This window comes from Mirounga leonina, unplaced genomic scaffold, assembly GCF_011800145.1.
Source record: "Mirounga leonina isolate KUSES-001 unplaced genomic scaffold, KU_Mleo_1.0 Mir_150, whole genome shotgun sequence".
Lineage (NCBI taxonomy): Eukaryota > Metazoa > Chordata > Mammalia > Carnivora > Phocidae > Mirounga > Mirounga leonina.
In genome coordinates this window covers 33,967,746-33,983,118 of record NW_023270374.1, presented here as the reverse complement: position 1 = coordinate 33,983,118, position 15,373 = coordinate 33,967,746, and the positions used below count along the sequence as shown (strand labels likewise).

The following is a 15,373-nucleotide window of genomic DNA, read 5'->3' as shown; positions in this document are numbered from 1 at the left end:
GATGCATGGATGTATGGATGCATGGATGCTTGGATGCATGGATGTATTGATGCATGGATGCATGGATGCTTGAATGCATAGATGTATGGATGCATGGATGCTTAGATGCATGGATATATGGATGCATGAATGTATGGATGCATGGATGCTTGGATACTTGGATGCATGGATATATGGATGCATGGATGCTTGGATGCATGAATATATGATGCATGAATGCATGGATGTTTGCATGCATAGATGTATGGATGCATGGATGTATGGATGCACTGATGGAACGTCACCCCACCTACCCCATGAAGCCTTCCTTGACTACATGAGGCAGTTTGTTCCGTGATGGTCCTTCGTACCTACATACCTCAAACACAACACTTACTCTACCATTGCATTATAACTACTTGTTCATAAATCTTTCCCTAACATCGGACTATGAGCTCTCTAAGGGCTAGTATTGTGTTTTGCTTAGTCTGAACACTTATATCTCAATAAAGCTGGGAAAAAAAGAAACAAAGAGAGAAGGCACACATAGTAATAAGAGAAATAAAAAAGGGGATATCACCCCATATCCTGCAGACTTTAAAAGATAAGGGGGTATTATGAATAACTTTACATCCTTCTGACACATTTCCTTCTGAATCACCCAGTCTCAAGCCTACCTCTGCGCACTAGTGAAGTTGTTCTCAAGTCACCAGGGCCACAGTCCAGTGACCTTTTCTTATTCCGCAACTCTCTTGATCTCCACATGCTACCAACCCCTCTTCCATCTGAGCATTTCCTTCTTGCTGTGCTCTCTTAGCTGTATCTTCCTCCTCTTCTCTTGCCATCAGAGGTTCTTCTTTCTCCCACCCCAACCCTGCTCCTCAATGGTAGACCCCTAGAAATACAGTAATTCCCTCCCATTTTCTCTCTTTCTGTTCACTCTCTTAGGAAGCTTCTTCAGCACTGCTTCAGTCGTTTAAGTGGAGAGAATTTCTGGGGCGCCTGGGTGGCTCAGTTGGTTGAGCGACTGCCTTCGGCTCAGGTCATGATCCTGGAGTCCCGGGATCGAGTCCTACATCGGTCTCCCTGCTCAGTAGGCAGTCTGCTTCTCCCTCTGACCCTCCCCCCTCTCATGCTCTCTCTCTCAAATAAATAAAATCTTAAAAAAAAAAAAAGTAGAGAGAATTCACAAATTAATAGTCTAGCCAGACTTTTCACTGGGAACCCAAAACTGAAGAGGCTGGGCTCCATAATGCTATGGTCTACTCTTTACCTGGCTTTCAGTTTCTAGTAAGTATAAATGGACCTTTTTGAAAACCTAATGAAAACCATGGACCATCTCCCCAGAAAAATAAATAATTCACAGAATTTTGCATGTAAATTTAGACTAGGGACCTCTGTTAAGAAGGCATTGCTAGAAGAGTCATACTGATTAATGACTTGTACCGAATCACACGCTCATTCTCAATTTGTTCCCCAACTCTGTATAGCATTCCTTGTATATTGATGTAAAATGTGTTTCTTATATGTCATTAAAAAATGGCATGGCTCTGAATAAATATTTCTCCAAAGAAAATATATAAATGGCCAATAAGCACATGAAAAGATGCTCGCCATCATTAGCCATCAGGGAAATGCAAATCAAAACCACAATGAGCTACCACTTCACACCCACCAGGATGGCTATAATAAAAAAAGACAATAGCGGGGCGCCTGGGTGGCTCAGTTGGTTAAGCGACTGCCTTCGGCTCAGGTCACGATCCTGGAGTCCCTGGATCGAGTCCCGCATCGGGCTCCCTGCTTGGCAGGGAGTCTGCTTCTCCCTCTGACCCTAACCCCTCTCATGTGCTCTCTCTCATTCTCTCTCTCTCTCAAATAAATAAATAAAATCTTAAAAAAAAAAAAAAGACAACAGCAAGCACTGATGAGGATGTGAATAAACTGGAACCCTCATATGCTGCTAGGGGGAAGAGAAAATGGTACAGTCCCTTTGGAAAACAGCCTAGCAGTTCCTTAAAAGGCTAAACATAGAGTTACCATATGACCCAGCAATTCACTCCTGGGTACATACCCAAGAAAAATGAAAACATACCCACACAAAAACTTGTATACAGATATTCATATCAGCATTACTCATGATAGCCCCGAAATGGAAGCAACCCATATACCCATCGATTGATAAATAAAGTGTGATACATTCATACAATGGGCTATCATTCAGCAGTAAAAAGGAATGAGATACTGATGCATGCTACAAAGTGGATAAACCTTTAAAACACTGTGCTAAATGAAAAAAGCCAGTCACACAGGGCCATGTATTATATGATCCCATTTATGTGAAATAACCAGAATAGGCAAATCCATATCCAGAGAAAATAAACTTGGGGTTGCCTAGGACTACAGGAGGATGGGTGGTTTAGGGGGAATGACAGCTCATGGGTACAGGGCTTCTTTTTGGAATGATGAAAATGCTTTAAAATTGATTGTGGTGATGGTTGCACAAATCCGTGAATACACTAAAAACCAATGAATTGTACAAGTCAATGGGTGAATAACATGGTATGTGAATTCCATCTCAATAAAGCTGTTAAACACTACTTTGTAAAAATATGTATGAAGCACTAACTGCAAAAAATGGATAAAGTGGACATCATCAAAATGAAAACATTCTACTACTCAGAAAACATCATTTAGAAAGGAAAAAGCAAGCCACAGACTGGGAGAAAGTATTTGTAACATATACATCTGACAAAGGACTTACATGCAGAATATATAAAAAATTAATAGTAAGAAGATAAACAACCTAATTAAGAATGGGTAAAAACGTGGGGTGCCTGGGTGGCTCAGTCAGTTAAGCAACCAACTCTTGATTTCAGCTCAGGTCATGATCTTCGAGTTGTGAGATCGAGCCCTGCATTGGGCTCTGTGCTCAGCAGGGAGTCTGCCTGAGATTCTCTCTTGCCCTCTCCCTCTGCCCCTCCCACTCTCTAAAATAAATCAATAAATCTTAAAAAAAAAAAAAAAGAATGGGCAAAAACGTATGTCTATGGTAACTATAGGGAGATAGAACAGGATGCTTGGAGGACTGCTCTGAATCTGAAAAGGCTATAACAAGTTGACCCTGAAGAACGCCACCACAGATACCTGATTTGGATGTGGGCAGACTGAGAGGTGACATGAGAATATCAGAATAGCTATTAATGATTACATATATTGTGAAGACTTTTACCGCGGTGTTTTAGAAAAGATTCCTCACATGAAGCGGCTGTTGAAAAGATAAAGTGGATACGTGAAAGAGAAAGAGAGCCTGAGTACATACACGAGTTACACGGCTCTAACTCATAAACTACTGGAACGTTCTGTCAGGACCAGACACGTCAGGCCTGTACAACATGAACCCAACAGCGGGCCATCCAACTGCCAAACAGAGTGTAGACATAATACGGATTCTCCATACTACAGGACACTCAAACAACCCTACCAACCCCACCCCTCACTCCAGATTCTTCTGCCAAAAGACCCCAAAAACGAGTGGAAAAAAACTTAGCCATAAATGCAAACTTCTGCCAATTGAGAGAGTATTTTCCCTTGAAAAAAGGAGAAAAGGCACAAGGAGGAAAATATCCAGAAATCAATGCCACACCAACGTTTACCGTTGAGAGGGCAAGAGGTATGAATCAAAAGATAATTCTGTACTGCTCAACAGGACCCAGCTAGAAGAATGCTGATTCATGAATCTGAGCCACTGTCTTGGGTGGTTGGACACTGTCTCCTTCCTCTACATAAGATTTAAGAGGCCATAAATCAATGAGAGCTATGCTTTTGGCCTCTGATGTGAGAGACAGCAGTGAAAATTTGGTTTGGTTGCGATGGGCAGAATTTCGAATGGGAACTACAGAGTTTGGAGCCCAGGACACAGACTGGGTTCCTCTGGCCAGCACCAGATCCATCAAGGCAGAATGTCCTAAGACCTCACTTCACCCTCTGGCTCTCTCTGAGACAGGAAAGACACTAACTCAGGCAACTGAGCCATGGTCTGAGAGGAATCACCAACACACAACTCATGCATTCATGTACCGAGCAAACATTGATTGAGAGTCTACTCAACCCCAGTCGCTGAGCTGAGCACCAGCGATACAACGATTAATAAAATAAATTCAGTTCTGAGGGAGGAAGATGGAATTCAACAAGCTGTTCTGCAGCACCTAGGTGATTACAAGTGTGATAATTGTTACTCAGCTCCTGTTGACTGTTGTCACGTGGGAGTGGAGATGGCCTGAGGGCCAGAGCTGACTCTGAATGGCCTTTGTTCCCTTTTTTTTTAAGAACCAAAAGGCCAGAATGGGAGCTCCAATAGCAAAGTCAGACCAATGGCCCGTACAAACTTGCTCACACCACCAAAGGGAAGCAACGCCACGTGATGCCATTAAAAGCTATTTAAGTCTTTGGATTCTGAGCCTGGCAGTGAGGCCTATTCACAACTGGATAACAGAGGATAAAACAAACACACAATATAATCCCTCCCCAAATACACGCATACTAATGCATGAGCCAGAAACATTGTCTCTCTCGCATTTTCTCTCTCCCTCACACATACGCTATTTTATACTCATCTATGTATGTAACACACACCATCACACGCGTGACGCATACTCTCAGCCTCACACCTCCAAAGGTGTGTTCACATCACATCAACACATCCACACACACACACAGAGGCCCCCATACCAGGCTGGCTGCTCCACTCCTCACTTTCTGGGGTGCAAGCAGTGGGTCGGCCCTCTGGATCCTTTCCTTCTTCTTGCTTCTCCTGTGGAAGGCAAGCCTGATTCCTGTCCTCATGGGTTGGGGTGAAGCCCCAGCCTCTATTCCAGGCCCCTGCCTGGCTCTCTGGTCACCCGGTATTCTGCCCCAAACAAGGGGAATTTCTTCTAGGCTACCAGCAGGCACAGAGCTCCAGTGGGCAACCCCGACTACGTGGGCACAAACTCCCATAAGCATACAGCCCCTAGTTTCACAGTCTGACTACAATCCTCCTCATTCCTCAGACCTGCTGTGTGTTGATTTTACTTGCCCACTGGAGCTTTCATGCTCTGTCTCTTCCAGCTTCTCTGCCTCTGGCCTCCTGACGGGGCTCCAGTGATGGAGCTTTTCATCTGCTACTCATCTACTTGGGTGCTGGTGTATGTGAATGTGACTTAGCCCTGACACTAGACTGAGATGGAAGCCCCAGAAAAGCAAAGAGGGTGACTTAATCATTTTCTTCTAACTCAGTACAGAACCTGAGTCAAAATGGGACCCCAAAATACGATGAGTGAGTCATCATGTGTCTTCTCTGGCCCAGCCCCACAGCCCGGATTAATGGAGAGGATAGTGGGAATTGACAGGTAGCCTCTAGCCTCCCCTTCCCCTCCCCACTGCCCTCTTCCTACCAAGGCCTCAGGCTCTGACTCCTCCTCTGACGGGCTGTGGTATTCCCGGCGCTTCCTCTTCTTCATGGGTTTGAGAAGCTCAGAAGCACTGGTGCAGGAGTTCTGGCCTGAGGAGTTCTCCACTATGACCGACCTGAGGGACAGATGGCCTGAGAGAAAGGACCACCCACCCTACACCACCCAGTCCTTCTCCTAAGCCCTGAGCAGGAATGGAGAATGGGGGGCCCCAAGGCAGAGCAAGTAGGGTTGCAATACCCTCCCCCTTACCGCTCTTGGAACAGTGGCGGGCAGTCATCATTGGAGGAACCAGCAGGATCTGGACCCACGCTTTGCTGAGGTCCACACTCCTGGCACTGACAAGCACCATCATCTTCTGGGGGATCCTGGGGGGGATCTTCTGGAGGATCCTGGGGAAGGTCCGCTGTGGGGGCCAAAGGGGCCTCAGGCCTCCCATCCATCACAGCCACACTCAGGCTCCGCCCACCTCGGAGCCCACGCCCCCTCTAGCTCCCCTGGACAGGCCCCCAACAGTCTTCTCTATCTCAGGACCAACCCCTGGACGCACCCGCAGGACCCAGGCCACCCACTCCATCCTCCTCCACCCCCCACACTGGAGACTCCTCAGGGAGCTCGGGCCTCGACCCACCCGGGCAGGGCCCCAGCCTGGGGACTGGGGGGTCCTACCCGGCTGCTGGGTGCCCGCATCGCCACCTCCCGCCGGGGCCTCGCCATCTTCATATTCGGCCACACCTTCGGGCCGTAGCTCGGGGCTCGGGGGCTGCTCCGCTCCTACCATGTTCAGTGGTGCGTACTCGCTTATCCGGAACTGGAGCGTGGGAGGGTCTGAGGACGGGACTCCTGTACCCCCTCGACCCGCCTCTGATTGGCAAGGTCCCCTCCCGCCGCCTTACTCCGCAAGGCTCCACTCCGGGTGCCTCGCTCCAAGCCACGCCCCCAGCAGCCCGCCAGACCCCGAGCGCCTCCACCCAAGCCATGCCCCTGGAGTCCCTCACTCAAAGCCGCACCCCAGAACCCCCCCATCGCGAGCCCCTTCCCCCTCCTTCGCCTCGGGCCCCGCCTCCAGCCCGCTGGCCCCGCCCCACAGGTGGGGCTCGCAGGCCCCCGCCAATCCCCACAGACACTGACCCGTAGGCCACTCCCAGGAGGCGGGGCCGCAGCCTCCGTCCACTCCAGGAGCCGCACGGTGGTGGCGCTGGAGCTGGCCGCAGGCGCCGCGCTTAACTGCGGCAGAACGGTGGCCGTGACAGGGACGCTGCCGGCCACTCGCTCCGGAGCGCCCACATGGATCGTCTCCCGCGGAAAACAGGAAACATCCAGGGCACTGCTGGGCAGGCCAAGGGTGGCCGAGCCGGCTGCGAACAAATACACAGACATGTCAGAGGTGAGCCTGGTGGCCCTGCCCCATGCATGTGTAGGCAGGTGAAAGTATGTCCTTCCCGGGATCCACACCTCCCTCCAGGCCCCTGGCTTGGCCCACCTGGGATGATGAAGGCAGTAGCCGGCAGGTGAGAGCTGGAACCTGGACTGTCTCTGGCCACCAGGTGCACGTTGACCTCTCCTGTGGAGGGCCCCTTCAGTGTCCTCAGCATCTCCATTTCGGCATTCCCCTCCATCCTGGTAGGCCTGCAAGCTGAACACGACCCCCAGGGAGATTAGGGAGGGAGCAGGCTTCTTTGAGGAGGAACTCTTCACCCTCAGGTTGGCAACCTGCAGAGAAAAGCCTCAGTCCTGAGGAGAGCAGGGTGTCTTAGGAGACCAACATTAAGTCTGGCTCCTGGCTCTAACCAGGTCACCCAGGTGAGGGCTCTGGCCAGGCCTTGCATCTCCCCCAGACTCTGGAAGATGGGCATGCGTGAGGGTGTTTTGTAAACTGTGATGTATAGGTACACAACTGACTCTGGGGAGTAGGTCTCAGGTCAAGGTTCTGTCTGGCCAGCTGTCAGTGACAGAGCCCAGGCTACCTCTGAACTCCCCTCTTCTCAACCCCCACCTCCAGCCTCACTAGGATCAATCTCTTCTTCCTGGGGATTTAGAGCCCTCAAGTACCAGGTTCGATCTCACTCATAAGGTCCATTTTCCTAGGAGGTGATCTTTCCCAATCACATTCTTATATTCTTACATGCCCCCTGCCCGCAATCCTTCCAACCCCAAGCACAGAGTAAGCACTATAACATCCGTTGAACAAATGCATACATGTGGAGAGCAAAGAGGTGTTGTTTGAGAACCCAGGCAGTGCATGACTTTTCTATATAATAAAGCAAGGGCAAAAAAGGTATTTAATAAAGAGGTTGTTGAACAAATAAATATATGGGGGAAAAAAAAAGACCTAATGACATAACTATACTTAGGATCTATCTATCATTTACTTAACTCCTAAAACGTTTTGGCCACTGTTCTAGTGCCAGTCTTACCATCACTGTCCAGAATTTTCTGTGATGATGTAAGTGTCTTATGCCTACATTGTCCAACACACTAGTAGCCACTAGCCACATGTGGTTACTGAACAACTGAAATGTGGCTAGTGTGAATGAAGAACTGAATTTTAAAATTTTTATTTTTATTATTTTTTAGAATTATTCACTTTTCAGTTTGTTCGTTTTTTTTTCCTCAAGATTTTATTTATTTATTTGACAGAGAGGGAGACAGTGAGAGAAGGAACACAAGCGGGGGGAGTGGGAGAGGGAGAAGCAGGCCTCCCGCTGAGCAGGGAGCCCGACGAGGGGCTTGATCCCAGGACCCTGGGATCATGACCTGAGCTTAAGGCAGACGCTTAATGACTGAGCCACCCAGGCACCCTAGAACCAAATTTTTTAAATCTTAAATTAAATTTAAATAGTCACAGTGGCCATAGTTACTGTGTTGGACAGCAAAACTTTACATATATTATAATTGGCCTGTCGTCTCTACTTGCAAAACACATCTCACAGTCTGACTTCTCTCCATCTCCTTGCTTCCATGAGAGTCCCAACTGCCATCAGCTCTCCTTGGACTTCAGAAACTGCCTCCTACCTCATCTCCCTTCTTCCTCTCTTGCCCCCTACAGTCTATTCTCCAGTAAGAGAAAGCTTTAAAAATGTAAGCCAAATCACATAATTTCCCTACCTAAAATTCTTCCATGGCTCTCCATTGCCCTTAGAATAAAATCAAAGTGCTTCCCCCTATAGAATCTGACCCCTGTCTTCCTCTCTGACCTCATCCTCCACCACTCTTCACCTGTTCTCCACCCCAACAAATACTGGTTTCCTTCTACTCATTAACAAATGTTCCCACCTTAGAGCTCTTGATCCTTGTTCTCCCCTCTGCTTAGAATGCACCTCCCTAAGCTCTCTGCTTGGCTGCCTGCTTCCCATCCTCCAGGCCTCGGCTCAGTGGTCACCTCCTCAGAAGAGGTCTTTCATGGCCACTCAGTTTAAGCAGCATACCCCTCACCCACACCACTAGCGCTCAATCCATCACTGTGTTTATTTCCTTTGCATCCTTCATTATAATCAATAATGATCTTCATTTACTTATTTGTGTGTGATCAGTCATCCCCATAGAAATATAAGTTCCATGAAGGCAAAGACTTGTATCTGTCTTGTCCACTGCTATACAGCCAGCCCCTGGATAGTGCCTGCACACAGTAGGTGCTAAATAAATATGTGTTGAATTTCAGTAATTTCAACTTGTTGATAAAAAGCTCTGGATGTGTGATTGATACCTGGTTGCTTTAAGGAGTTGGCAGTCCTTGACAATGGCTTCTGGCATACAAGTTAAAGGAAAACATGGCCTCGGCTCAAGACAGACTTAAGACAGTGTGAATCTCAGCTCCAGCACTTAACACCCGTGACTCTGAGTAAGTAGCTTACCTGACTTGAGCCTCAGTTTCCTCGTGTGTAAAATAAATCCAGTAATGATATCTACCTCAAAGTGTTCTGGTGAAGATCACATGCGAAAAACGTGTGAAGTCTCGGTAGCAGCAGGCTCTCAACACCAATCCACTCCCTTTTAACAGAAATTCCAGGGAGCTTGGTAGCTTCTGGCCGGTAACATGGAAGCTGCTTGCTAGCAAAGTCAGCTTGGAGGGGTTGCTGTCTCTCCCACCCTCCTCCCACCTGCTGTTCTTGTGCACTCATTTATTTCCCAGCTTTTCCTCCCTAAAACAGAGAGTCCATCCTCTATATTATATAATCAGGTAGGTGAAGGCTAGATATATAACCTGATTAATGAAGGCAACATTCAAACCAAGGTGTGTTTCCCTTTGTTAAAATTATAAAATAGAATTCCCTGAATTTCAATTCTAACTATTTTGCTTTGCACAGCTGATGTACTTGTAGCACTTTAAGTTCTTTTAGATAGAGTCAATCTTTTAATTCAAAACCTTGGCAGTCACTAAGAGTGAGTGTGGTTACTCCTGGAAGAACGTGTTCCTGTTTCGAAACCCCCCACATGTTTCGGGGGTGTCCAGGAAGGGTGGCCAAGGGGACTGCCCTCCTGCTCAGGTTTGTTGCCCTTGTTTGCAAACACTGTAGGGCCAACTAGGTGTCAGCTCCGTTCTGTGCTCTGGGAATACAGTCTCGAAAAAGACAAAGTGCTCTCAGGAAGCATATATTGTAGAAATAAGGGCTAAGGCTGGGTTGGAAATGTAAATGGGAAAGCCGTCGTGCGTAGGGGCATTGAAAACCACAGAACTGAGTATAAAGAAAAAGGTAGGAGCTTTGGAGCTCACCAAGATTTACAGGATGGGAAGAGGATGATCTGGTAAAAGAGCCTGCCTTCAGGTCAGAGGGAATCCAGAAGAGTCTGAACTTCTGGAGGACACAGGAGGAATGTTTTCAGGACAGTGGGACTGCTCAACGGTGTGAAATGCCACTGACAGATCAAGTGAGGGGAGGGCTGAGAGCTGACCACTGGGGCAAAAAGGGGGTCCTTAGAAACCTCGACAAGAGCCACTTCTGAGGAGCTGGGGACACAAAAACCAGACTGCAGTGGATTCTAGAGAGAGATCATGGATTAGTTCAATATTTACTGAGCACCTACTATGCGCCAGGTACTGTTCTAGGCAATGCAGATTTGTCAGTGAACAAAACAGACAAAAACCTCTGCCACAGACTCTACATTCTAGTGGGGGAAGCTGACACTAAGGTTTGCTCCTCAGGAGAATGGGAGAAAGGGAAGTGGAACAATGGGACTGACAACTCTCTCAAGGAGCTCGTGATGTGAAGGAGAGCGCGTGGAATTGGGGGATGGTGTTTGGAGAGTGATGTGGTCTCAAGGAAGGGGCGTGGGGGTTTGTTGGTTTGTTTTTAAATAGGAGATGTTAGAGCATGTTTGTACCTGATGAAAATGAACCTATGGAGAGGAAAAAATGGGCAGTGCAGGGGAAAAAGAATAATTCTAGAAGACAAGTCCTTGAATATGCAGGAGGAAAGAGGATCCAGTGCACCTGTGATGTTGGGACCCATCACATGTACTTGTGGGCTCCTGGCTCGCAGCACCTACTGCTTTGCTTCTGTGTTCTTCCTCCCCAGCTAGACCAGGAGTTTTTCTGAGGCCTGTGACTGCTTTCTCTGTGATTTGAATTCACTCTTCCTCTCCTGCTGCCACCCCTTATGTTTGCAGCTCACGCAGCATTTTCATAAACACTGTCTCACTTGGTACACACAGCAGCACAACCAGTCTGAAATGGCTCCCAGGCCCAAGCCACGTGCCAGGAACCCATCCACTCCTACCCTTACGGCCTGATCACACCCTCAGAACCCCACTCCTGTGTCTTCTGCACATATTGTTCCTTCTGCTTGGTACCTTTCCACATCCCATAGGTCTGGAGAAATCTTAATCATCCTCTAAGATCCACCTTGAGTAACACCTCTTCTTTGAAGCCTTCCCGGAATCCACCCCCAAACAAAGTTAATCATCCCCTGGGCTGTGTTCCACTCCACCACAGTCTAACTATGCATTAACTTGTCTGTCTCCCCCAGAGATGGAACAAAGCAGCTGACGTGCAAAAAAGCCTAACAGAGAGGCAGCACTCAAATCGTCACTGAATGAATCAGAGAGCTGGGAGTAAAAAGTGGTCAACGTTATAAGAAGCAGTGGTGCTGAAATCCATACAAGGTTTAGCCATTCTTGCCTTCGGGGCTGGAATTCGATTTCCCGGGGCTGTGCTGCTCAGAGGCTAGGGTTAAGGTGGGAGGTCCCAGCCCTAAAGGTTGTCACGGGCAGCCCTCAGCTGTCACCTTCTCTGGGAACTGCCCTCAGCCAGGGGAGCTGCCTCGCCCAAGTGCCCTCTCCTGGAAGCAGCCATCCTGTTAGACCAGCTGATAAGGGGAGGAAAGGCCTCACCCCCCTGCCTCGATTTGGGATATCTCAGCAGGGCCCTGTCCACTCCAGAGCTTCCCCTGGGACAGGCTGAGGCCTCTGTTGAGACTACCTTGGCTGTTCAACTTCTGTCCAGCACCTTGCTGTCTTCCCTGTCCTACAGGTGATATTCGCAAGGGCATTCCGGTACACCTGCGCTCACATCTCCCTCCCAGAGTCTGGTTCCAGGGAACCTGACCTAAAATAGCCATTTGGGTCCCCGGGCCAGAGAGGTGTCTGGCACATAACATATGCTCAATAAATATTTATTGAATGAGTATGTCTCTGTTTATTTTCTCGTCGTCTCTCTGCTAAGGTTCCTCCCAACTGCTTGCCCTTCAAGGCCTCGTATACAACAGACGCTCAATAAAAGCCCTGGCTCTAGGCGTTGGGGGTGGGGAGCAACACACACTCAGAGCCCCAGCGAGACTGAGCGCCACAAACTTGAGGCCTGCCCCCCGCAGCTGCGGCCGGGACGCGAGGGAGGGGGGGCAAGCCAGCTCCGGGCTCGGGACCGCAGCCTGCGGGCCCTCGGGGGACCAGCACACAGGGCGGCGGGCGGGGCGGCCACTGACCTGTCGACTCCGTGCAACGGTTACTTTTTAAGACGCCAAAATGGCGGAATTATTTTTATTCTTTCTCTTTATGGCAAAATAATAACCCCATTTCCCGTTATAAAAAATCGGAAATCAATGGTAGGAAAAAGAAAGTTTGCCAAATGACCCATTTCCTAAGAAACCCCAAAGCCCGCCCTCTACACCTTCCGTGGTATTAATGAAAACTCTTAATTGACTGCATTTCGCTAATATCGGAGCCGACGCCTCCCCCGCTCGCGGGCCCCAGCCCCGCAGCCGCCGGCCCCCGCCCCGCAGCGCTCCACCCGGACCCCTTCCGCTCCGCTCCCCCGCTCTCCTCCCCAGCCCGCGCCCCCCGCCGGCGGCGTTCGCCACAGGCCGCGCGCCGGGGCCGCGCACCGGGCACTGGCGGCAGGGCAGGCGGCAGGGCGGGCGGCGCCCCGCACCCCGGGGCCGAGCCCCCGCCGCGGGCTCCCTACCTGCGAGGCCCGCCCGTGGCCGCCCGGCGCCGAGCTGCCATCCGAGCCCCGCGCCGCGCGCGCCTGCGCGCACAGGGGGCGGGCCCGCCTCCCTGCAGGACGCGGGGTGCGGAGCGCGCGCCGAGCGGGATCAGGGGGCGCGGGGCCGGCCGCGTGGGCCTGGTGGCCTCTCCCCGCAGCCCGCGACCCGACGGCTGCGCGGGCGAGGCGGGTTGAGATTCATCCTGCCCCCGCCCCCCCCACCTCCGCGTCACGGCCAGCAGCGCGCCGCGGGGCCCGCCGAGCCAGGGAGCGAGCCTGCCGGGCCCCAGCTGAGTGGTCAGTGACAAAAGACGGGGTTGTGCTCCCGCACGAACCCCGGCTGGGTCGCTGCGGTGTCCAGCGCCTTCCCACCGTGCCTGCCCCCACGCCCTGGAGGAGGGGAGCCAAGGAGCGTCCGAAAACGGCCTCCGAAGGGTGAAGGGCCGCGCGACCAGAGGAGAGGCCGCCCAGGGTGGCGTGGGTTCTGATTCCGACCCTGCCAGGCATAAAGGGCAGCATTAGCCGCGCCTGCGTTTAGATGGCCCTATTGCCATGGCTGCTGGTGTGACCTGGAAGACATCACCTTATCCTCCTGGTACTCCATTTCTCCATTTGTAAAGACTCACTTTCTTGGCATATGGTTCCCGTTGTGGTGTTACCTTGAGCAAGTCACTGCTTCTCTGTGCTTCAGTATCCTTGATCTAACTAGTCACATCTCTGTTGTTGGTTCTTATAGCACAAAATACCTCTATTTACACATATCACAGCTGTAGTTTCACATAGATTTGTGTAATTGGAGAGGTTAAGAGACTGCAAGCTCCGAGACAGTTTTTGTATCCTTAGCGCTCAGCTGGACACTGAGTGTGGGTGCTCAATAAATATTTGCTAATATACTGCATGCGGATAAAAACAGGGAAACTCTTGATACAGTCTAGAGCCCGGGGCCCCTCTCCCACACGAAAAGATTTAACCTAATCCCTTATTTTACAGAAAAGGACACTGAAGTCCATTTGGCCTAAGGTCATGGCCACAGGTCAGACCTCCAAGCTCCTGGCTTCCAGTCCAGATGAGAGAAGGTTCCTAATTAATTGTAGGCAAATTCCCCAAATTGTGACCATCGGGTTTAAATTTATGCAGACTTTATTCTGGTTGCCACGCCGACGCATTACATGTGTTCTTCTTTGCTGCAATGTCAATTTTTAATCACATCTCATATTATTGGGAACAGAACTGCATCAGTTGAGGACGCTGGTTGCCATAACAATGGAGGTCTCTCTATGCACACCGATACGCACACAACCATCCACTTTTTCTCTCATCTCTACCCAGACTGCTTGTTCTAGATTTTCCAAAAGGTTTATTTTAGGTATTCGGATTACAAGACAGTGATGAAACTACACAAACACATGACTTCTCAATTACAAATGCGTCTTGCAGACAGTGATTCAGACAGACGAGTGGAATCTGAGCTAGCAGGATGTAGGAACCAACATGAGTTGCTGAGACATTATTGTTCTGCCCATTAACAGTCTTAACAGGTGGTCCTGATACTTTCGGTGGTCTTGCTTGCCTGAGCACCTTCAGGGATGGAGAGCTCCTCAAGTTGATGTGATTTGGGGCAGGTTGTTTCTCACACAGCCAGTGTTTCTTCTGCTTCTCCAGAATGCCCTCAGGAGCAAGGGAGCAAGTCTAGTCCTTCCCTCAAGTGACAGACCCCTCTTTTACAAGTCTGTAGCCCCCAGTGTCTTCTCCAAGTTAACCTTCTACCCAAGAGTGGACCCAAATTTGTTTGAAATGTTAATAGAAACACTGGGAAAACTGTTGTAAGCAGCCCACACCTGTCTCTACAGAATTTAATTCACCATTGAGGCAGTCTATGTATTTTAGGAATCATCAAAATGTGCCCTTTATAGTTCAGTGTGAAAATACTTCTGGTTCCAACATGACAGACTTCACTAATAGGGAAAGAGCCCTTTCTAGCATAAACACCCCAGAATCCTGGGTAAAGGATTACAAGAAAAAAGCAAGCAAAGGAGGAAGAAGAGTCAATTCATGGCTGAAAGGGTAACCAGCAGGAGTCAGAAACAAAAGAGGGAAACAGAGCAACGGGGTTGGGGTGGGGTAAGGGTGGCCTGGTGTCTCTCTTGTCCTGGAGGTGGTTATTGATGAGTGACAGGGACCAGCTGCTAGGGATTTGGGTTTCATCACACACTTAATGGCAGGAGATGGGATCTTAAGTCCAGGTGATACTGGGAGTATGAACTTAAACCAGTGTAAAGACTGGATACCTCGCATACCTAGACTATGTATTTGTGGGTCCATAGTGGGAAAGGCAAGGGAGACCCAACTTTCCAAATATGATCAACTTCAGGTCCTGCTCTCCCCCAGGCCATGGGTTTATGTTACCCAGAACATTAGACACTGACATTTTATTTGGCTTTGGGAATGGAAGCTTATGTTTGTAACCACTAGAACTTGTTTCGGTGAGGGCCAGAGCCTCAGCTATTTCCCTTACCCCCACCCTGCT

The 15,373-nt window shown here is 49.6% G+C and overlaps 1 protein-coding gene across 6 annotated transcripts in view; it reads right to left on the bottom strand.

Moving 5' to 3' along the window:
• L3MBTL1 (L3MBTL histone methyl-lysine binding protein 1) overlaps nt 1–12,865 on the bottom strand; it is a 33,404-nt gene extending 20,539 nt beyond the window's left edge. For all 6 annotated transcript variants that reach the window (XM_035006342.1, XM_035006343.1, XM_035006341.1 and 3 more), the window contains exons 1-7: nt 12,826–12,865; nt 6,910–7,062; nt 6,558–6,784; nt 6,096–6,237; nt 5,679–5,832; nt 5,412–5,544; nt 4,708–4,789 (exon numbers count right to left, since the gene is read on the bottom strand). In XM_035006342.1, coding sequence (XP_034862233.1) covers nt 4,708–4,789; nt 5,412–5,544; nt 5,679–5,832; nt 6,096–6,237; nt 6,558–6,784; nt 6,910–7,045 — 874 coding nt within the window. In that variant the 5' untranslated portion in view covers nt 7,046–7,062; nt 12,826–12,865. The remainder of the gene's footprint in view (nt 1–4,707; nt 4,790–5,411; nt 5,545–5,678; nt 5,833–6,095; nt 6,238–6,557; nt 6,785–6,909; nt 7,063–12,825) is intronic.
• Nucleotides 12,866–15,373: the final 2,508 nt, after the last annotated feature.